The sequence below is a fragment of the Delphinus delphis genome, chromosome 16 (genome assembly GCF_949987515.2).
Source record: "Delphinus delphis chromosome 16, mDelDel1.2, whole genome shotgun sequence".
NCBI lineage: Eukaryota > Metazoa > Chordata > Mammalia > Artiodactyla > Delphinidae > Delphinus > Delphinus delphis.
The window spans coordinates 65,201,370-65,224,359 of NC_082698.1; the positions used below are offsets into that span (position 1 = coordinate 65,201,370).

Consider the following 22,990-nt stretch of genomic DNA (forward strand, 5'->3'; position numbering starts at 1 on the left):
ATGGTGTTGAAGCAGATTCAGTTGTAAGAACAAAATCATGGAGGTGTGAAGATACATCATGTGGTCAGAAAATGGAGCTGAAGACAGGATGGCTGGAACGTAGGCTAAAATGAGGGAGATTGTTACAGCAGACTGAAAATGGAGGTAAGGGCTAGCCTGTGGAGGCTTTTAGACTGTGAATTGGTGAAAAGGAATTTGGATTTTATCTTCAGTCAACTAGGATTCTATCAAAGGTTATCAGGCATGGTGGGACAGGATCCCTTGTGCATTCGAAAACTACATGTGTTTGTAGCAAGGAGAATGACCTGGAGCAAATAGGGACTGGAATTAGGAAACTATTTGGAAGGCTATCAAAGTAGTCCTATTAAGATATAGTAAGTTCTTAAAGATACTATTTCAAAGTTGAACTAATTAGGTGATTCTCAGGGTCAAGGGTGATTCTGACTTATACACACCTCAACCATAATCTAAAGAAAGATGCCTCAGAAAGCAACATCATTCACTTCAGATTTAAGTCATCTTTAGTTACACATGAAGAGGATTTAAGAAGAGTTCCCCCCCACCTCTAGATATGTAGCTAAAACGTTAGGAGTATGACTCTGGGATGAAGATTTCTTCTGCCTTAAAGAGGGTTTGCACATCTTCTGAGTTTTGTCTGCTTTTAGATTTAAGCTAAATATCAGGAGAGTCAAGGAGGATACATTTTCTTATAGTGTGCATTGTTGAATCAGTAAATTGGATCAGCTGCAGAACTGGAAGTTTTCTTACAAAATATAGCCTGCCTTATATTCATGATTCCATATCTCCACCGAGGGATCTGCACAAGTATTTTAACACTATGCACAGAGTGTGAAGGCATAACTGTACACAACCACATGTGTACAGTTGTTCAACTGCAGGGCAATGAAACACCAGAAACCAGAGCCTCTGCAGTGTACACAAACGTACATTGTAAGTTAATAGGTTAATAAAACTGTAAAACTAAAGTCCAGGAATACTGTGGAGTTGTTATTTCTAAAGGTAGTGTGTGTTTCCTTAAAATTCAATGTGTTCCTCTTTCATGAAAAATAAATGAGAATATCAACATAATATTTTCAAGCAACTAATTTTTCTCCTTCTGTACCTCCAATAATTTGTTGAAAGTCATGTATGTAAGGTGCAGCCTTTAGGTTACTGAGTAGAAAAAACTTATTTTTATTGTTGCCATTATATTTTGGTGAAATCTGAATTTTGTATCCAGTATTCTGCTACACCAATTATTCCTGTTTTCCAAATTCAAAAGCCATTTTTAGTCCTCATTATTCTTGACATTTCTATGACATTTGACCCTTGAAAAGATTTTCTTCCTCGTCTTGACTCTTCAGTACCTTACTTTTCTACCTCCCCAATGATTCCTTCTCTCATCTTTATCACTTCCACTGTATCCTTTCCTCATACATACTGGTACTTTATATTGGAACGCAAAGGTGAGTTCTTTCCTCCCTTTTTCCATTGTCTTCTTTGATTTTCTTACAACTTTATTACTGTCTCCTCCCCCTCAGGAGGTGAGGTTTAGGCTCTACCTTGCTTCTAGGTCATCATCATTATTATCACATGTTATTGCCTCTTCCTAAATGGGTATCACCTTATACTAATTTCCACTTATTTCTCAGATTTTATTCCTTTGAAACACCTTTCCTTATGGAGCTGAATACCTCTCCCATGTGTTATAAGGCACCTTCTGCTTGCCTTTACAATAACCCCTACATTATAGCCCTTATATATTGCAGTCGGTCTCAGACTGGTAGCCCCAGACCAGTAGCATCACTATCACCTGGGAATTGGTTAGACGTGCACATTCTCAGGCTCCAAAGCACATTAACTGAGTCAGAAACTCTAGAGCAGGGCTCAGGAATCTGTTTCAACAAGCCATCCAAGGGGATTCTGATAGAGGCTAACGTTTGAGAATCACCGGTATGTTGCAGTTGCCTGGCTTTTGGCTTATTCCCCTTCTAGATTATGGGCTGTTTTAGAAATTATGATGGAATGTTCTTCATTGTGATGTCTTTAGTATTCCATGTAGAATCTGGTGGCACTAATTTGTTTCAATGCATGAACAAGCAAATGAGTAAATGAATGACAACTTTTTTATGAACTCCAATTTCACATCTGTGATTGGCCACTATGTAATTTGTAGGGAGAGACAAGAGTCACTTCAGAGTCAACCTCTGTATAGGAAAGTTGACATCTAATACCCTTCATCAACAGTGTCCTCCAAACAGTTTCACACATCTCCTTCTAAAACCCTGACTGACTTTTTAACTCTCTGATCTCTCATTTTCTATCAATACTATAATCATTCTCTTCATTAATCATGGAAAAACCTTAGCAATCACTTCTTTTAGAGAATAACTTCCTTTATTCTGAGTATACGACTAAAACATATTCACTGTAGAAAATCTGAAAAATTCAGTTACACACACAAAATCAAATAAAAAGCACTGGAAATTCCACCACTCTGAGAGAACCATTGTTATTTGTTGTATGGATTCGTCTAACTTTTAGTTCTAGCATATTTGCTAGAAGCGACATTCTATGAAGCTTGATGTGTTTTGCAATCTGCTGTTAACTACACTTTGGTGGATATATTTCCATGTCTTTAAGCATTGTTTCTCACAGATGTGTTAATGTCTGCATGATATTTTTGGCAATAATTGATCTATCCACATCCTCCTTTAAATTATTGTAAGTCCTGTCAAAACTTTTTCAGTACGTCCACCACTGCAGTCCAAACTCTTTCTTATTCCTGTAGCCTATTACAGTAGCCTTGTTTGCCAAATAAAATTTTCTATAGTGTAGTTCTGAGCAGATCACTCAAAAGTTTAAATGACGCTCCAGTACCTTCCAAATAAGGTCACAGTCCTGAGCAAGACGGTCAAGGACTCCTTATGCATAGCCAGGGTCTAGGTGAGCCTGCTCACCATTCTCATAGCATTTAGCCTGCTTTCTCACTTTCTGAATATTGCTACTTCTCTGCTCCACAATACTTTCTCACCCATGATGTCCACTTCAGTGTGAGGCCTTGCTAAAACTGCAGACTTCCTACCCTCACCACCATTCCACCCCTTCTCCCCCTTCTCTGCTCTGTTTCTCTCCTTATTTCTTATAACCATCGAAGAGACCATATATATATATTTTACTTATTTAACTTGCTATTTACCTGCCTCCCCTAACTGGATATAAGCTCCATGAAGAAAATGATTTTTGCTTGTGTCTTGTTCACTGCCATATCCCTAAAATCAAGAACAGTGCTTGATACATTAAAAAAAAAAAAAAAAAAAACACTCAGAATATATTCGAAATACTGAATGATGAGTGAATGCACAAACGAATGAATGAATGAATTAACAGGGAATATCTACTGGTAAAAATTTTCAAGTCCTCAAGGAAGTCAAGCTTTTATTCCCGTGATTTGCATGTAATGGGCATTCACCACATAGTTGTGCAATGTGAATCCAAGTGACCAGTTAAATGTAAGCATTTCCTGGCTGTTCAAATAAATCATCATTTCCCCGCCCCCTTTAATATAGTTATATCTTTTCATTTTCCTGCACCTTTTTCACAGCCTTTTCTTAGAACTTCTGCTGAAGGTGATCTCTACTTTCTAAAGACCGTCTATCATTTTTGTAATTATGGCATGTATTGCATCCCGAACTGAGCTGGAGTTATATGGTGCCCTTCCCATTGAGTAGTATGCAAGCTTCTTATAGGCAGATACCAATTATCCTTGTATCTCTTGCAGTTCTTAGTGCATTGATGCTCAACAAACAGTTCTAAAATTAATTAAATTATTACCAAAAATGAAATTAAACTATTAGGAAAAGCAAAGAAGGAGTTACACATGAGGGCATAAACATATCTAATTTTTTTTAAAAAAGAATACCTGTCACAGGCACAATGGTAACTATTCTGAAAGAAATCACTGTGTGAACATTCTACATCTTTACAGATTATTAATGCTGCACTTGCTTTGGCTGCAAGACCCAAAAGTCAAGTGGTCAAAAAAACCATGGAAATGTACAGATGCACGTGGGAGAATCATATCCATGTCCTCACTGAAGCTGTAGATGACATTACAAGCATTGATGACTTCCTTGCTGTATCTGGTATGGTTTTATCTTTTAATTTCTATATTTGCTCTTGTAATTTTATGAAATACCTCCGTTTTTCTTTCTCAAGATTGCTTTGGCTCTTCGGGGTCTTTTGTGTTTCCATACAAATTGTAATAGGATGATACTGAATGTAATGAATTTTATGAAATATTATGAGACTTTTTTCCAGTGATAGCCTTTCTGAAGCAAAGTGCTGCTACATATGATCTACCCTAGGATAATGAGCCTCATGCCTTGTAATCCATGCACCTCAACAAGTTACACTCTCTAAAAGAAATTCCTATTCATGGGCAAAGCATAACTGAAAATAGCATGTGGAAAATTTAGGCATTTCCTGGCTTTACAAGTAAATCATCATTCCCCCCTCCTTTTAATATAGTTATATCTCTTCATTTTCCTGCACTTTTTTCCCAACCAGATTTTTCTCTACTCAGAAAAAAAATGTATATTAATGGGAAGACTCTTCATTGATTTGAGATATAATATATACTTCAACTACCACTATATGTATTTGAATAGTGGTGATCTAAAGAATAAAATAAACAAGACTGAACATCTAACTATATCAATAACAGACAGGCTTGAGATTCCACGTCAAATTCAGATAATTCTCTCATCATATATTAGAATAGCATCCCACAAGATTGTGAAATTACCCTCATAAAGCTATATTCTCAGAAGCATAACTCAGGTTTTGATTATACTGTTGTAACAGCAAATAACTAAATATTTTTAATTGTTTTATTCTCTTAAAAATTAAGCCTCTCACTAAAATAAATTACATATTTTTTTCTGAGAGAGAGATTTTCTTGGAATGTGATGATTCTTTTTATAGAATGCAATTTCTTATGAGTTTCTAACATCATTTTATCTTTTTTAAAGTTTCCTGATTGTGTTTTATCTACCTTATCAATTTAATTACTTTCATATATGTATGCTTTCTCATTGTGAACAATATCTTGAAACCTGGTGTATTTTCATAATATACTAATGAAAAGGAAATATGTGCTAATTAACTACTTTAGATTGTTTTATTTCTTTAGAGCTAAAACTTTGAAAATAATAGAAAATGAACAGGAGAAATATTAAAATCCCTTGATAACACTATTCAGAAATAACAACTACTAATATGTGATTTATTTCCAACCAGCATATATATATATATATATATGTGTGTGTGTGTGTGTGTGTGTGTTTTCAAATAATTGTGTAATTATGTATTGCCTTTTTACAGGTAACAGTTGGCTGAATTTTCCCACATTGTTATATTTTCTTCAAAAAATCATTCATTTATCTTTTCTTTCATGAGCATTTAGATAAATTTTAACTACTATAAGCAATGCTCTGTTAAGCATATTTCTGTCTGTTTGCTCTCCTCTTAGTATCGACTTTGCAGTGTGAATCCAATCAACATCTTATGTTGGGTCAGTCTTTTGTAATTTAGTTGTTAAATGCCAGGTTCTGATTTTTAGTTGGTTCTTTTGGTTACAAGGCAAACCTACTCACACTAGTCACTGTAGAGGCAGTTTATTATAATTAAGCTGATGGCAGAATAGGGAGAATCTCCTGAACGTGTAAGAATAGAAGCCATAACTGGCCAGGCCTTGTGTGATTAGAGCTGTGGGGAGCTTGGGATCTAAGCAACTCTGTGGGTCCTCAGAGCAGAAGCTCCTATTTTCGTTTCAGTGCTGGATTAACCTGAGTCTGTTACTTTCTGTGAAAAACCATAGTACTTAAGAGCCTGCATGTAACAGAAAACTCATATGAAAGTTGCTTAAATCACAAAAACCTTTAATTATCTCATGTAACTAGATGTTTAAGATAGTTGATTCTAGACTTACTGGCCCTAGCACACCAGAGGACTTGGATAGGAATAGTCCCTGTATGTGGGGAGGAGTATCTTATCACTAACATTTTTTGGAATTGCCAGTACAGGGTAATAATAAAAAGTGGATTCATATTTAATGTGTTTCATTATTGTTTTTAAATTCTCTACACACAGTGCACTCCACTATTTTCTATACCTTGTGTGGACTGTTCTCACTTTCCTGCCCTTTGATTGCCCGTTTGGTTGTGGTTTGAGGTTATTAATGACCTATGTAGGCATCTCTGGATTTCTATTGACCTTCCCTCATTTTACATCTCAAAGTGCTACACAATATCACTTAAAGCAGGAAGGCAAGGTGGCTTGTTGGCTTTAACTTATCAAGGAGGAAGTCTTTCCCAGATGCCTACCATCAGATTTTCTCTAATCGTAAGTCAGAACTTGGTCCTGTACCTACTTCTGGACCAATTGATGGCAAAAGGAAATGGGGTTTCCATGATGGGCTTAGAGTGCTGGTAAATGGTTAACAACTGACTCGAGCCAGAGAGAGTAGTAGTACTAATTTGCAGCACTTGCTGATTTCTGTGACATAAATACTCCCACACGGGTGAGTTTCCAGCTGCCACTGCGATATCTTTGAACTCTGCATTGGGAAGAGATGCATACAAATAGCTCTTGTGAGCCTATTTTTATGTTAGGTATAAGCTTATCCTAACAGACCACTGGGCTTAGACCAGTCATAATTCAACCTTTCTGACTAGTCACGTACTATACAAACAAAATCAGAGGTTTTATCAGCAGAAACAAAGTGGAAATGGCTAGAGAAAAAAATGTGTTTGCCCCGAACACTTAGTGGCGTCCACTGCTTTCTCAAGTTTCTGTGCCTTCCTAAACGTACCCTGTGAGAGTTTAGCATGAGCTCCAATGATGTTTCTTGTTACATGATAACTTTTGAACATCTGTTCCCAGAGATAATGGCTTCTCCTCTCTAAATCTTCCTAGTCAAATAAATGAGAAAGAATCTAGCTGCTCTATAATTATTTTTAGTACTGAGCCAGAAGTCCCAAGTCCAAGATCACAGACCAACCAATGGATGGGTTACCTTTCTTCAGATGGCTAATCTTGGTGACAATCTGGCAGCTTTTGTGTGGGACAGATTTTCTTTTTCTCATCGTCATCATCAGTGATGGGCGACTTCTCTGGTACTACTTTGCAATGATCTTTATGCTGTTTGTATTCACAAACTTTGCTTCCTCTGTTTTGCCAGGTAGAATGACTGACAGGTTAGTTCATGGGATATCATAATTATGAATTACCTTGAGAATATTATGTTTTCCATTTTTTTATAAACATTTCATCTTTTTCTTGGACTTTCTTCCAGTAGTTGATAGCAATGCTCAATTATTTTGATCTTTTTTATAAGAAAAAGAATAGGGGTCCTGAAAAGATTTTTACTTTCTCCCAAGTCAGTTGTAAAAAGTTGGATTTTATGATGTTGGATTCTCAGAACGTCATCTCTCCACATTAAAATGTAAACAAAAATTAAACCCTAAAATCAGTGAGAAAAGATTCTTGGACTTTATTACTTTATTGTCATTAGCAAAGGTAGGGATCACAGTAGTAAAATGTTTGCCCTATATAATGTTTTAACATGATCAGATCATCCAATATTGACTAGTAGCTCTTGGAATAATGACATTTTTAATACCAAATGTCTTTTATTTATTTCATTTCTAAACATAGAAATATCATTATTTTAAAATAATGATTTTAAAATTATATGTTTATATAATCACCAGTTTCTCATGATACAGAAGTCGAAATACCAATTTTCAAAAGCCATTTTTGTTTCCTGCTATACATAGAAAATTCCAAACATAAGTGCAATCAGTCCTTTTTTAAAAATCATAAGGCATATAGTTATCTCACAAATGTATTATATATTTTAAAATTTTTATGTGTAAAAATAAAATGAAACAGTAAACCAAACCCCCTTCCAAAAGCAAAGTGTTTGTTTGGCAAACTAAGTTCTCTGACATTCAGTTGTCCAAAAGAGCCTCTTTTTATTAATTTATTTTATTTATTTTTTTGCTGTGTTGGGTCTTCGTTTGTATGTGAGGGCTTTCTCTAGTTGTGGCAAGTGGGGGCCACTCTTCATCGCGGTGCGCGGGCCTCTCACTATCGCGGCCTCTCTTGTTGCAGAGCACAGGCTCCAGACGTGCAGGCTCAGTAGTTGTGGCTCACGGGCCCAGTTGCTCCGCGGCATGTGGGATCCTCCCAGACCAGGGCTTGAACCCGTGTCCCCCTGCATTGGCAGGCAGATTCTCAACCACTGCGCCACTAGGGAAGCCCAACAGCCTCTTTTTAGTTTAATGTTATTTATGTAATACTGTCATTGTCATCTTACAGGTAATTAGAAAAAGTCTTCAAAATGCATTGGTCCCCAAACTTTCTGTCTTATCACTGACTACAGGGCTTATCCCCTCACCATTCACAGTGCTTTCTGTCACTCTCTGAAAACACATATAACAAAACACCTGTCAGAAAGTAGCTGGTCTAAAGATTCTTTGACCACATCAACGTCTCTCTTTTGTATAGACAGAAGATGTGTCCATGTGATAAGATTTGAGAAACTCCATCTTTCCAGCCTGCCATGGTTCCTGAAATTCCAAGTATTAGTTATCTGTGTGAGAGTAAAAAAAATATTTAAGATCTCTGTCTAAGATACAAATTTGAAAGAGGAAGCATATTAACGCATGAATCATCTTTTTGAACTATTGCATTAATTGACTCATAGTGAGCTATAATCCCAAGGAATTGAATTTAGAAGAAGTAAACTTTGATAGAAGAGGGGATGCCTTGGACCTATTTAACAATTACTAAGAACTGATTAAGTGTGAGGGTTTGTGAAGATATGACCTTTGTTTCACTTAGTCTTTCATTCATTCATTAAATATTTATTGCATAATTTTAAATGCTAAACCCTCCAAAAGGTACTGGAGATTAAATAATGAGTAAAAATTAGTACAAAGGATAACTTTATGAGAGTTATGACAGTGGAGATTATTGGAGAGAGGGGACCACATGAGCAATGGAGGAAGCAACGGACAATGGTTTGGAATTTTCTAAAAGACAGATTGACCACTTATTGATTAGAATTAGCACTGCTCTTCCTTTATCGTAAAAGGTTTTCTCATCTTAAAGGTAACATCATATTGATTCTTTGTGAATTATAGTATTGGAGGATGCTTGAAGATTTTCTTTATTCCATGTCCTACATTTCTCTTTAGTGTCCATGTCCATTGCTATCACTCTAGTTCAAGCCACTATCTCTTAGTTGAATTATCATGTAATCTTTTTTTTTTTTTTTTGTGGTACGCAGACCTCTCACTGTTGTGGCCTCTCCCGTTGCGGAGCACAGGCTCCGGACAGGCAGGCTCAGCGGCCATGGCTCATAGGCCCAGCCGCTCCGCAGCATGTGGGATCTTCCCGGACCGGGGCACGAACCCGCGTCCCCTGCATCGGCAGGCGGACTCTCAACCACTGCGCCACCAGGGAAGCCCCATGTAATCTTTTTAATTGAACCTCCTGCTTCCAAAGTTTTGCTTGAAATTCTCAATAGGTATTTGCTGAATGAAAAAAAAAAAGTATTTATTCCCCTTCTCAATTCTGCAAGATTAATTCGGGGGATTTACGTCTTACGCTTTCATTAAAGGTGTTCAGCCTTGGAATGAATATTTTTTAAAATATTCAAATAATGAAAAATAACTTTAAGCATTAATCATCACAATGTTCTGTGACCTTGACTTAATGACACAAGTATAACTCTGATACTGCCATCAAAAATGCACTAACAAAGTCCTTTGTGTTCATGAAATTGTAGTGAATGTGATCTATGGCTTCTGTGAAGGAAAATGAAAATAGAATCATTTGACAAATGAAAATAGATTTTCTTTTTATTCATAAGTTAATAATAAATACATAATAGTAGCAAGATACAAATGTTAATTGCACACAAACTAAGCACTATTAAATCTCATACATGTTTATGGGTTAGGTGTTGGGGTAAAAAAAATGACCCATAGTACATATCTATGCAAAGATAAATTATATAATATAATTATAACCAATTGTCATCATACATTCTCTTATGTATCTCTTCAACATATACCTATTTGAAATTTTAATTGATTAAAGGCATCAAGGCATGAGATCTATTCCTTTAAAGTTGATATTTGAAATCATATTCTACAGAAATGAATTTTTTTTTTTTTTTTTTTTTTTTTTTTTTTGCTGTACACGGGCTTCTCAGTGTTGTGGCCTCTCCCGTTGTGGAGCGCAGGCTCCGGACGCACAGGCTCAGCGGCCATGGCTCACGGGCCCAGCCGCTCCATGGCATGTGGGATCTTCCCGGACCGGGGCATGAACCCGCATCCCCTGCATCGGCAGGCGGACTCCCAACCACTGTGCCACCAGGGAAGCCCTACAAAAATGAATTTCGATAAAAGTGTATTGAATATCAACTATGTACGAGGCAGTATGCTGGGAAGTGGAGGAGGATGCAAAGAAGAAAAACGCACAATGTTTGCTTCCAGGGAACTCAAATGTGTGCAGTTAATGCTGCTGGAGCGTCAGGGCATTGAGGGGAGCGTTGTTAAGGAGACACTGGTTGAACTGAATTATTGAAATATCATTTTTTTTACATGTTTAAATGAGTGGGAGATGGTCTTTTTATTGCCTTTAAGTTTGCTAGAGTATGTTAGAAAATGAGACAGTGTGAAGAATATAGAAACACTGAAGGAAAGGAACAAAAGATAAGTAAAAACCCTCCATAAGGAATGATTCTGGGTTAGTATATGTGCTTGCCATATACTACACTGGAATAGTCTTTAATAAATGTGCTATGCTGGACTGTCTTTGATAAATTCCTGAATTTTTTTCTATGTTCCACTGCACTTAGAAACATTAAGAGATTATTTTTTTTCAGGGGAATAGATGACAATTATGAATTATATATAGTCTTCCAAGTTGCTACATAGCTTCCAAAATAGAGATGAATACTCAGATTATGCATAATAGAATTTTAAGAGTAAATCTGGTTTGGACCAAAAGTTCTTGGTATGTTTCAATATCAAATCAGCCCAGTATTTCCCTGAGGGACACATTCTATTAGCAATGCTTAGGTTATCTGTAGTTCCAAGACAGTGGTGACCCCTCAGTCTACATCTAACACTGATGTAATGGCGTGAACCACCAAGTCAAATACTGAAAGAGAGAAAAGCATGTGAAAGTGCATGGTGGGTTTGAGGGACAGCAAGTTGGCCAGTATTACAGGAACAGAGGGTACATCTGGATTGGTACTGGACTCAGAAAGTCAACAGATAACACTATATAAAGGCCTGAGCATTTTTAAGAAAATATAAGCTGTCTAAAATTTTAAATGGTCGTGTCATCAATACTTCAGAAAAGTAACTCCAGATGCTGAAAAACATTCTTATAGAAGTAGAGAGTGAGTGCTACATAATGCTTTAATTGCTCTTAGAAGTGAAAAGAAAGTAATCCCAATATAAAGCAGGTGTTCCCTCACTCCCTCCACCCCTCCTCCAAGAAATTAAAACATAAGACTGACACACACATACAAGATATAACAATAGGAAGGTGAGGGGAGAGCCAGTTGGATGACTTAAACCTAGCTTAGGCTGAAAAACCCAGGTGTGCGTGTAGGAAGAAAAGAAGGTCCTCGTCAGAATAGTTCAGTGATGACTTGCAGCCAGGATATTCTATGCCAGTGGCTAAAATCAGGAGAGAGTCTTGTTGCGGTTGTAGGTTTTTTCCTCTGAGTCCTCTGCGATTATATTTTCATGTGATGGTATATGGCTCAGTCATTGTAGAGACTCCAGAAAAATTATACACACAGCTTTTCATAAGTCATGGAACAACAGGGAGAAAGCGTGCATTCAAAAGTAACTGAGTAAGCTCCCCCAAAGTAATCCATTATTGCTCTATTGATAATTATGTTTTGAATTACTGCCTGTACTTATATGACTGAAGAGTACTTTGGGCATATGAACTGGAATTTAACATGCATCATTCCATGTACTAACAGGCAAGTTCACTCAAGATGCTCTTATCTGAATGAACAGTAAATACACAGCAGGACTGTTGTTCGAATATTATGAATTAGATCTTCAGAAAAGCTATAATTAGAAGTTCTTTTTCGACTTCGTCAAAATCAGTCAGATTTGAGAATTTTTACCAGAACTTTAAGGTAGAGCTGTAGTAATCATCAATAATCTTACTGACATAATAAATAGCACTAATAAATAGATAGATCTTTAATAAAGGATTTCCTTAAAATTGTTTCAGTGAGTGTATGAAGTTATTAATAGCCATACTATTTGCCATAGTCAGATATATTGACAGAAACTTTTAACAAAAACAGAGAGTCAAAGTGAGTCTCATAATTTCATTCGTTCTTAGTTATTTCTGGGCACTGTTTCAACTCCAAGCACATGCATTTCATCAGTGTAATATGGATGACTTAAAATCCTAATGTGGTGAATCCTGTGGACACTTTATAGGTCAGACAAGGGATTAGCTGGGAAGTTTATTTTTGTCATGTGATACCCACTCTCCCCACCCCTGGCCCCCCACACCTGCTAATGAGTCCAAGAGGTGCTCTTGAGCATTCTGAAAAACCAAAGACTTCAGCTAGAGACGAAGGGACTTTAGGCAGGAAAAGCAGGCTGATCCTTCCCTATATGCTCTCCAAAGGTCTTCCTCTGGACCTAGAAAGAAGCATGCCTCCTGCCACCCAGGTGGGTGCAGATACAAGATTGGAAAATATGAAGTCATGTATCTGAGCTTTCAAATTTGTGTTGGCATAGACGTATGGACTTTGATAGCATCCTAGGGGATTTTTTAACAAAGCAATAAAAACTTCCACTTACAGAGCGGCTCCAGAGCCTGTGCTGGGAACAATTTATGTATATTGGAGTAAAGCAGCCAAGAATTCCCTTTTCACAAAGCATATATCATGATCACTAAAATGTCACCACTAAAAGAACTCTTATAGATTAGACATGAAGACGATAGATTTTATCTCTAGAATCTATGGAAAGCATAGAAAGAGAAGAGTCTGTTAGGAGGAGGCTAACTAACTATGCTTAAGATTGACAAGTCTGCCAGATCCTACCAGATCTATGATCTTCAGGAAATAAATTAATCTCTGACTCATTAAATGCCCTCCTGTAAAATGCTAATAATTATATCATTTTGCTATGATCTGAATGTGTCTCCCCAAAATTCATATCCAATGTGAAAATATTAGAAGGTGGGGCCTTTGGGAGGTCCTTAGGTCATGAGAGTGGAGTCCTCATGAATTAAATTAGTGTTCTCATAAAAGAGACCCTACGGAGTTCCCAAGCGCCTTCCACCACTGTGAGGTTACAGTGAAAGGCACTGGATGTGAAGCAGGAATAAGACTTCTACCAGGATGTGACCATTCTGGTGCCTTGATTTTAGACTTCCCAGCCTCCAGAAGAGTGAGGAGTAAATTTCTGTTGTTTTTGAGCTACCCAGTCTATGTTATTTTGTTATAGTAGCCCAAATGAACTGATACATTTTTAAATTTATTTAAGAAATACTTACTGAACACGTATTAAGTGATAGAATGTTTTAAATCCTGGAAATAGAATAGTCAATAGAACAGACAAAACTCCCTGCCTTCTTAGAGTACATATTCTTGCATGATTAAAAAAAATAAAATAATATATTTTAAATGATTTGAAGAGTGTCTGGGACATAGTAAGTTGCCCATTAAAAGATAACCATTATCACTAATACCATTGGCAGACCATTGTTAAAATTTAAACCAGATATGAGAAAGAAAAAATCTTTTTAAAGGAGCTATCTTTGTTAAACCTATCCCCAAAGTTAGTACTTTATAGTTTATCAGAATAACTGAAGAATTATCTTAAAATCTATGGTGTATAACTATCAGATGTTAAGACAGTAAAAATTTACGATAATGTCAAATATGAGACAAGATGTAGTAAAATGAGAATTCTCATATACTGCTTCTGGGAAGTAAATTGTTATAATCTCTTTGAAGAACAAAACAATAATATGTGGACCTGGATTATTTTGCCACAAATATCTTTCTATATTTATTGGAGAACTTGTACACATATTCATAAAGAAGACTTGTATAAGTATGATCATTATGGATTTTTTAAAATAAAACTTGAAAGTAATATAAACACCCATCAGTAGAAGAATGAATAAATAGCAGCAAACGTAGTAGTTAAAACAAATAAACTTGTTTCACATGCGAATAGGACAGCTTTTAAAAAGCAATGTTAAAAATAATTAAATAAAAAATAAAAAGCAATGTTAAGTAATTAGCAAGTTTTAGGCAATAGGAACAGTAGGACTAGCCATAGAAGTCATACAAAACAAATACTTAAGAGTGAATAACTGCAGAAAGAGGAGTTGGATGGCACTGAAAAAGAGTACCTATGGGACTTTGATTATATTTGTAATGCTTTATTCTTAAAGATAATATCAACAAAATCTGATGAAGAAATAGCCTCTATTATTATTGAAGTAGGTAGATTATTTTCTGTATTTTATTATGACTTCTACTATTCTTAAATTAAAAAAAAAATATTGGAGTATAGTTGATTTACAATGTTGTCTTAGTTTCAGGTGTACAGCAAAGTGAATCGGTTATACATGGTCATGTAACTCTTCTTTAGATTTTTTTCCCATATAGGTCATTACAGAGTATTGAGTAGAGTTCCCTGTGCTATACAGTAGGTCCTTATAAGTTATCTATTTTGTACATAGTAGTGTGTATATGTCAATCCCGATCTCCCAATTTACCTCTCCCCACTTTCCCCCTGGTAACCATAAGTTTATTTTCCACATCTGTGACTCTATTTCTGTTTTGTAAATAAGTTCATTTGTACCATTTTTTTAGATGCCACATATAAGTGATATCATGATAGTTGTCTTTCTCTGTCTGACTTCACTCAGTATGACAATTTCTAGGTCCATCCATGTTGCTACAAATGGCATTATTTCATTCTTTTTAATGGCTGAGTCATATTCCATTGTATATATGTACCACATCTGCTTTATCCACTCCTATGTTGATGGACATTTATGCTGCTTCCCTGTCTTCGCTATTGTAAATAGTGCTGCAATGAACATTGGGATGCATGTATATTTTAGAATTATGGTTTTCTCAGGACATATGCCCAGGAGTGGGATTGCTGGATCATATGGTAGTTCTGTATTTAGTTTTATAAGGAACATTTATGTTCCTTAAACCATAATGTTCTCCATAATAGTTGTACCAATTTACATTCCCACCAACAGTGTAGGAGGGTTCTGTTTTCTCCACACCCTCTCCAGCATTTATAGTTTGTAGATTTTTGTTCTGATGGGTGTGAGGTGATACCTCGTTGTAGTTTTGATTTACATTTCTCTAATAATTAGTCATGTTGAGCATCTTTTCATGTGTTTTTGGCCATCTGTATGTCTTCTTTAGAGAAATGTCTATTTAGATCTTCTTCCTATTTTTTGATTGGGTTGTTTATATTTTGATATTGAGCTGCATGAACTGTTTGTATATTTTAGAGATAATCACCTGTCAGTTGCTTCATTTGAAAATATTTTCTCCCATTCTGTGGGTTGTCTTTTCATTTTGTTGATGGTTTTCTTTGCTGTGCAAAAGCTTTGAAATCTTTTGCATTTCTATACACTAACAATGAAAGATCAGAAAGTGAAATTAAGGAAACAATTATATTTACCATCACATCAAAAAGAATAAAATACCTAAGAATTAACATACCTAAGGAGGCAAAAGACCTGTACTCTGAAAGCTATAAAATGCTGGTGAAAGAAATCAAAGATGACATGAACAGACTGATATTCCATGTTCTTGGATTGGAGGAATCAATACTCAAAATGACTATACTACAGAAAGCAATCTACAGATTCAATGCAATACCTATCAAATTACCAATGGCATTTTTCACAGGATTAGAATAAAAAATGTTACAGTTTGTATAGAAACACAAAAGACCCCAAATAGCCAGAGCAATCTTGAGAAAGAAAAATGGAGCTGGAGGAATCAGGCTCCCTGACTTCAGACTATACTACAAAGCTACAATACTCAAAACAGTATGATACTGGCACAAAAACAAAAATCTAGATCAATGGAACAGGATAGAAGGTCCAGAGATAAACCCATGCACCTGTGGTCAACTAGTCTATGACACAGGAGGCAAGAATATACAATGGAGAAAAGACAGTCCCTTCAATAAGTGGTGCTGGGAAAACTGACAGCTACATGTAAAAGAATGAAATTAGAATACTCTCTAATACCACACACAAAAATAAACTCAAAATGGATTAAAGACCTAAATCTAAGGCCAGAAACTATCAAACTCTTAGAGGAAAACATAGGCAGAACACTCTCTGACATAAATCACAGTAATAGTTTTTTTGATCCACATCCTAGTGTAATGAAAATAAAACAAAAATAAACAAATAGGACCTAATTGAAATCTTAAACTTTTATGGTAAAAGAGAGTGAACAGGAGAAGTAAATATCGATGTGCAAAAACAGCTGGCATGGTGGATTGTGTGCCTGGTGTAACAGAGAAATCTTCCCAGGCCACCCATATCAGCACCTGAAACTCACCAAATAGTGCTGATCATCCAGTATTATGGAACTTGATTGTGAATCTCTGTAATACCTTTTAAGAAAACGCTTTTTGAATGTGAAAAATACCTAAAACTTCATCAACCAGGGTCAATCTCTGATGGAATAATATTTTGTGAGATTTTACGTTATTTTTTACCCTTATTTTGTGGACAAGGGTGGGGAAAGGATGGCCAGATTTTTAAAAATATTTTTATTGTGAAACATTTCAAGCATCCATAAAAGACTAGAATATGTAGAATGATAAACAATGTAATCTTACTGTAAAGCTTTACAAACTTTTACCCTTGTCACATTTGTTATTACATGCATAATTAAAGTCCCCTGTGTAACTTTCCTAAGATTTTATAATTTTCCCTTTGCTAAGGATTTTGATGAAAGCACTTGCCTCTTAATAAGCATATCTGCATGACAAACAGTTTCCTTCCATTGGATTACAAGATCTAAGGCATCAAAATAACCAAAACCTGCCTCAGGCAATAGAATTTTCTCACTTTGGGTATATAAAACTCAAAGCTAAAGCTGAAAAGTTTCCCACAGGGACATGTCAACAAGTTTTAAATGATATTCTGTGCTACCATCTTATTAGCAATCTTGATGGTGAGTAATGGAGGAATGAATTTTCTTGAAGCAAGCACCCAATTAATACTTTGGTATTGGTAAGTTAATCATTTATTGTGTCAGTTAACAACTACTTATTGATCAATTTCTATTCACCGAAGAGATACAGTGGTATCATCGGACTTATTCACAGAGGATCTGTAGTCTAATAGAGGAAACAAGCCCTCAGATGCCAATTACAGTGTGGTAAAATTATTGGGAAAAACGCCAAGGCTATCTTTCTATAAGGAAAGGAACCATATGACAGCCAGACTTTGAAACCTCATCCTTTTTTATTGTTACTTGAATATGTGATCACTCTTTCATATTGGCATTTAGTAGCTTATTATAAGGACTTACAGGATTTAATTCAAAGAAGATTCCAAGCATAATCCAAGTTCACTATAATGTTATTTCATTCATCTCTATAAATTACGGATGTACAGTAACCAATTTTCAACCTGGTTCTCTATAACAATTTTTAAAACATATAATTAGCAGGAATTTACAAGTAAATTAAGAGTTTGCATCCATTTATAGATAATTTTACAAGTGCTTGTTTCCTTTCTATATCATAGATTTTCTTGTAGGGAATCAGTTGCTCTGATATTTCAAGTTTTCGTGATACTAGTACAGTACCTGTTAAATAATAATTTTAGATTATGACTATTTTTTTAAATTTTATTGGAGTATAGTTGATTTACAATGTTGTGTTAGTTTCAGGTGTACAGAAAAGTTATTCAGTTATACATATACATGTATTCATTCTTTTTCAGATTCTATACGCATATAGGTTATTACAGAATATTGAGTAGAGTTCCCTGTGCTGTCCTTGTTGTTTATCTATTCCATATGTAGTAGTGTGTATATGTTAATCCCAAGCTCCCAATTCATCCCTCTCCACCATGTTTCCCCTGTGGTAACTACAAATTTGTTTTCGAAATCTGTGAGTCTGTTTCTGTTTTGTAAATAAGTTCATTTACAAAATTATATTCCACGTATGAGTGATATCTTATGGTGTTTGTCTTTCTCTGTCTGACTTAACTTCATTTAGTATGACAAGCTCTAGGTCCATCCATGGTGCTGCAACTGGCATTAGTTCATTCTTTTTTATGGCTGAGGAATATTCCATTGTATATATGTACCACAGCTTCTTTATCCACTCCTCTGTCAATGGACATTTAGTTTGCCTCCATGTCTTGGCTATTGTAAATAGTGCTGTAATGAACATTGGGGTGCATGTATCTTTTTGAAGTATGGTTTTCTCTGGATATATACCCAGGTGTGGGATTCCTGGATCATATGGTAGTTCTATTTTTAGTTCCTTTTAAGGAATCCATACTGTTCTCCATAGTGGCTGTATCAATTTACATTCCCACCAACAATGTAGGAGGGTTCCCTTTTCTCCACACCCTCTCCAGCATTTAATGTTTGTAGACTTTTTGATCATGGTCATTCCGACTGATGTGAGGTGATACCTCACTGTAGCTTTGATTTGCATTTCTCTAATGATTAGTGATGTTGAGCAGCTTTTCATGTGTTTTTTGGCCATCAGATTATGACTATTACAAATCTAAATGAAGAACAACAAAAAACATTGATAAGACTTGAAATCACCAGAACTCTAACACTTAATTGTAATATATTATTTTTAAATATTCAGTGCCATGCAAACCAACTGCCACACAACTTCCCATAGCCTTTTCAGTTTAGTCAATTTCAGGAACTTTCATATGTAGATTAAATTTTGTTTTTTGGATACAGTGCTAATACTGTATAATGATCATTGGAGTAATGAAAAACGTGCTTTTTTGTGTATCTAAATAATTCAATATATTATAGCCACATTTAAATTCCCATGGCATTATTCAATGTCTTCTTGAAAATTTGCATCCACCATCTTGATGGTGATTTATGTACTTTATGTTTTCATAATAAATTGCATATAAATTCTCTCCACCTAACTATTCAGCTTTGTGACTCTACTCTTCTTTGTGAACTGGGTTATAAAATCTAGTTATTTGAAAATTTTAAGTTATCATAAACCATTGCATTTTTAGTTAACATCATTTTCAAAGTATAAAAACCTGCTAAGGAACAATGGTAACTTCTTCTAAAACTATTGATTTATGATGGTTTTATTAGTTTTTGTCTATCATATTTAACAAAAAAAAGTGTGGTGGCTGTATTAATTAAAAGTACTTTTATTAAGGCATGATATAGATTTACACTGTCACTGTTTAAATAAATGAATTTATAATTTTTTGCATTAATATTTATATGGTTTAAATAGCTGTTCCATAGTGTGTGTGCATGTGCTTATTTTGGTGCATATTTTTTTTTAACTTCTATTTTTCTTAAGAAATGCTGTTATTAATATGTGTGTGATCATTTAGGCCAAGAACTCTAAGAGTTCCATAGATATTTCTATTTATTGCTCCCCCTAGAATGAATTTGGCTAGTATAATCAAATTTAATGTATAGAGACCTGTCACAGAGAATTCCTGAATTGCTCAAATTCTCTGATACAATAAATAATAATCATGTTACTTTTAGTTACCTTTTAATCACGTCAGATTGTCTCCTATTAAAAATTATTTTTGCGGGCTTCCCTGGTGGCGCAGTGGTTGAGAGTCCACCTGCCGATGCAGGGGACACGGGTTCGTGTCCCAGTCTGGGAAGATCCCACATGCCGCGGAGCGGCTGCGCCCGTGAGCCATGGCCGCTGAGCCTGCGCGTCCGGAGCCTGTGCTCCGCAACGGGAGAGGCCACAACAGTGAGAGGCCCGCATACCGCAAAAAAAAAAAAAAAAAAAAAAAATTATTTTTGCAAAATAGCTTTTGGCTATTTTTTTAAATGTTAAAGTATGAAGGTCATGTTTAGGCCATAATTCAGAGTTTCTCCATCTGGAACTTTCTTGAATCAAGGAGATAGATGTAAATAACTCTTAAGCCTAACTTTCAATTTGTTACTCATTCAGCTTTTGAGTCAAATAATTAACAAAAGCTCAAGTCCCTTCCTCTATAAATCTTTGGTTGTCCATGTGGACACAGCTGGACAATTTTGTATGATCATGATAATGCAAAATAAATATCCCTTTGAGCTAGACTAAATATGGTTTGGCTGGGAATATGAGACTCTTTCTTCCCACATCAGAGTTTAGTGAGATTCTGAAGAATTTAAAGGTAAGCGAAAACATCCAAAAACACCACCACTCAAAACATCAGATTAGTAAAAAATTAAGTCAAAGAAAGAGAAGCAACCACGCACCATGGATGTGTGCAGATTGTTAGGTTTTCCTTCATTGCCGTGTCTTACACAGTGTTTGATATACAGGAGGTACTTAACAAACATTAGTTTAACCAAATCTGTTTTACTTAATAAACTCTCATTTGATTTCTACAGAAGTAATTTCCCAGTGATCTGGGGCAGATTTTACTCTGTTTACGTTTCAGAGCCTCCCAACACAGGCTTTAGAGCAAAGCCAGATTGTATAAGTAGCATAACTACTTTAGGCAACTGCAAAAATTAAGCATAGCTATGCAAAATGAGTTTTTGGGTTTTTTTGGTATAGTACTGTATCCAAATCAAGGCTCTGCCTAGCTATATAATTGTACAGAATGATCGCTCTGTACCTTTCACCAGTCTGAAAAATGAAGCTCATTTCCTGCAGTGCTAAAGGTTTATGGGCCAAGATCTTTACTTCCTAATGTAAAATCTGAGTACTTTAATTTTGTTTGTGTAATTCACTGAACTTAAATTTTTTTCTGCTTATTTAGGGACTAACAAGTGATATGAAATGCGGAATTCATATGTCTTTCAAACATTTTCTGACACTAACCTAAATAATTGCCGTGATAATAGACAAGAGAACTTTAATATGCCTTTGGAAAAATATCCGGAAACAAAATGAAAATCCTGTACTTTACCACATTTTTAATGTCACATGGCTGAGTGCTATTGAATTGTAATTTTAAGTAGTAAGTAAAAATTCATTTTATCTGCCAGTGACATATGTAAGAAGTTATAAGGAAGCACAGATTTAGTATGAATTTCATTGAAAGTTCAGCATTTTTCTCCTCTGATAATATAAAAGGGTATTTTGTGAGGTTCCTTACTACTCTCTTCTACTTTTTAAATAAAATCAATTAAAATTGAGAACATTTCTTTGTTATTGTCAGAAATATTACTTATTTTGCAAACAGGACTAAGAGTAGTGTGTTGGGCAGATGAACATAGGTTGTGCTCACTGGTAATAAAATATCACAAATCTACTTTTTTTTTTTACTCAGATAGTGACACTTTATAACAGGAAAGAATTTAAAATACTGTTGCATCACATAAATTTGCGAAATGACCCTCAGAAAAAAAGAGCTACTATAGGCATAGTTTTTTGATATATAGATTTCTTACAAGGATAATCCAATTGCTGTTGGACTTTTATTATCCATTATCTACTTCTGGTGTACGGCAGGTACAATTCCACTTCTCTCTGTATTCTATTTCTTTTCAAAAATGCCCACAAGTGCAAATGATATGTTGGGAATTAAAATGATATGTTTAATTTGCCTGTGATATATTTTACATAGAACGCTGAAGAAAATATGATTTCATATTGCCGCTTTTGCTATCAGCAACCAAATGACCTTTATCATCTTAAACACATAATATATGTCCATCAGAGTAAGGTTTGATTATTAAAAGAAAAATTAGCCCTACACAGTGCCTATTCTGATCATGTCATTTTCTGCCCTTTTCACGACATTCATCTCAGGTCTGCTGAAATCCTGTCCTTAGAAAACCTTCTAAATCCTTTAAACTTTTTCCTCCTTTAAGCCTTTCTATGCTCCTTCATAATTTTGAATTCCTGCTGTAACTTTCGCCACTTTCTGCCTTATGTTACTGTTACTTTTATGTTTTTCTCTATTATTTTAAAAGTCCCAGAGGGCGGGAATGCTACTGTTGTTGGGTGAGTTGAGTTCCCCAAAATTTACACATTGAAGCCATAACCCCCAGTACCTCAGAGTGTGACTATATATGGAGACAGGGTCTTTAAAGATGTAAATAAGTTAAAATGAGGTCATTAGGATGAGCCATAATCCAGTATGACCAGTGTCTTTATAAGAAGAGGAAATTAGGACATAGGCATGTACAGAGGGAGAAGACCAGGTGAAGACATAGGGAGAAGGCAGCTATCTACAAGCCAAGGAGAGGCATTAGAAGGAGCAAACCCTGGCCACACCTTGATCTTGGTCTTGCAGCCTTCAGACTGAGAAAATAAATCTCTGTTGCTGAAGCCACCTAGTCTGTGATATTGTGTTACAGCAGCCCTAAAAAAATAATACACCTGTTATTTATGTATGTTTCCAGACCATTTAGCACAGTATCTTGTATCCAGTAGTATCTCGATAAAGGTCATTAAAGTGATTTCTTACATAGTTTATTCACTGTGAGCTAAAGTTTTGTTTCAGTGAAGTAGAGAAGCACTGAGGCAATTTCCTCTTTGACCCCTAACATTGAAGAAATAAATGGAAACCGTGCTTCAGTGATCCAGCCTTACTTTCCAACATTTTTCTTTATTGTCCAAAACTGAATTTACTTTTGGCAGTCGAGGACCTCTGAAATTCTGTAAGGATCTTCTGATTTGTCCAATGGCCTACTTAATTAAATTCTGGTATT

The 22,990-nt window shown here is 35.5% G+C and overlaps 1 protein-coding gene across 1 annotated transcript in view; it reads left to right on the top strand.

Moving 5' to 3' along the window:
• CTNNA3 (catenin alpha 3) overlaps positions 1-22,990 on the top strand; it is a 1,614,209-nt gene that overhangs the window by 1,122,678 nt on the left and 468,541 nt on the right. The window contains exon 11 of the mRNA XM_060034928.1: positions 3,989-4,145. Within this exon, the coding sequence (XP_059890911.1) occupies positions 3,989-4,145 (157 nt within the window). The remainder of the gene's footprint in view (positions 1-3,988; positions 4,146-22,990) is intronic.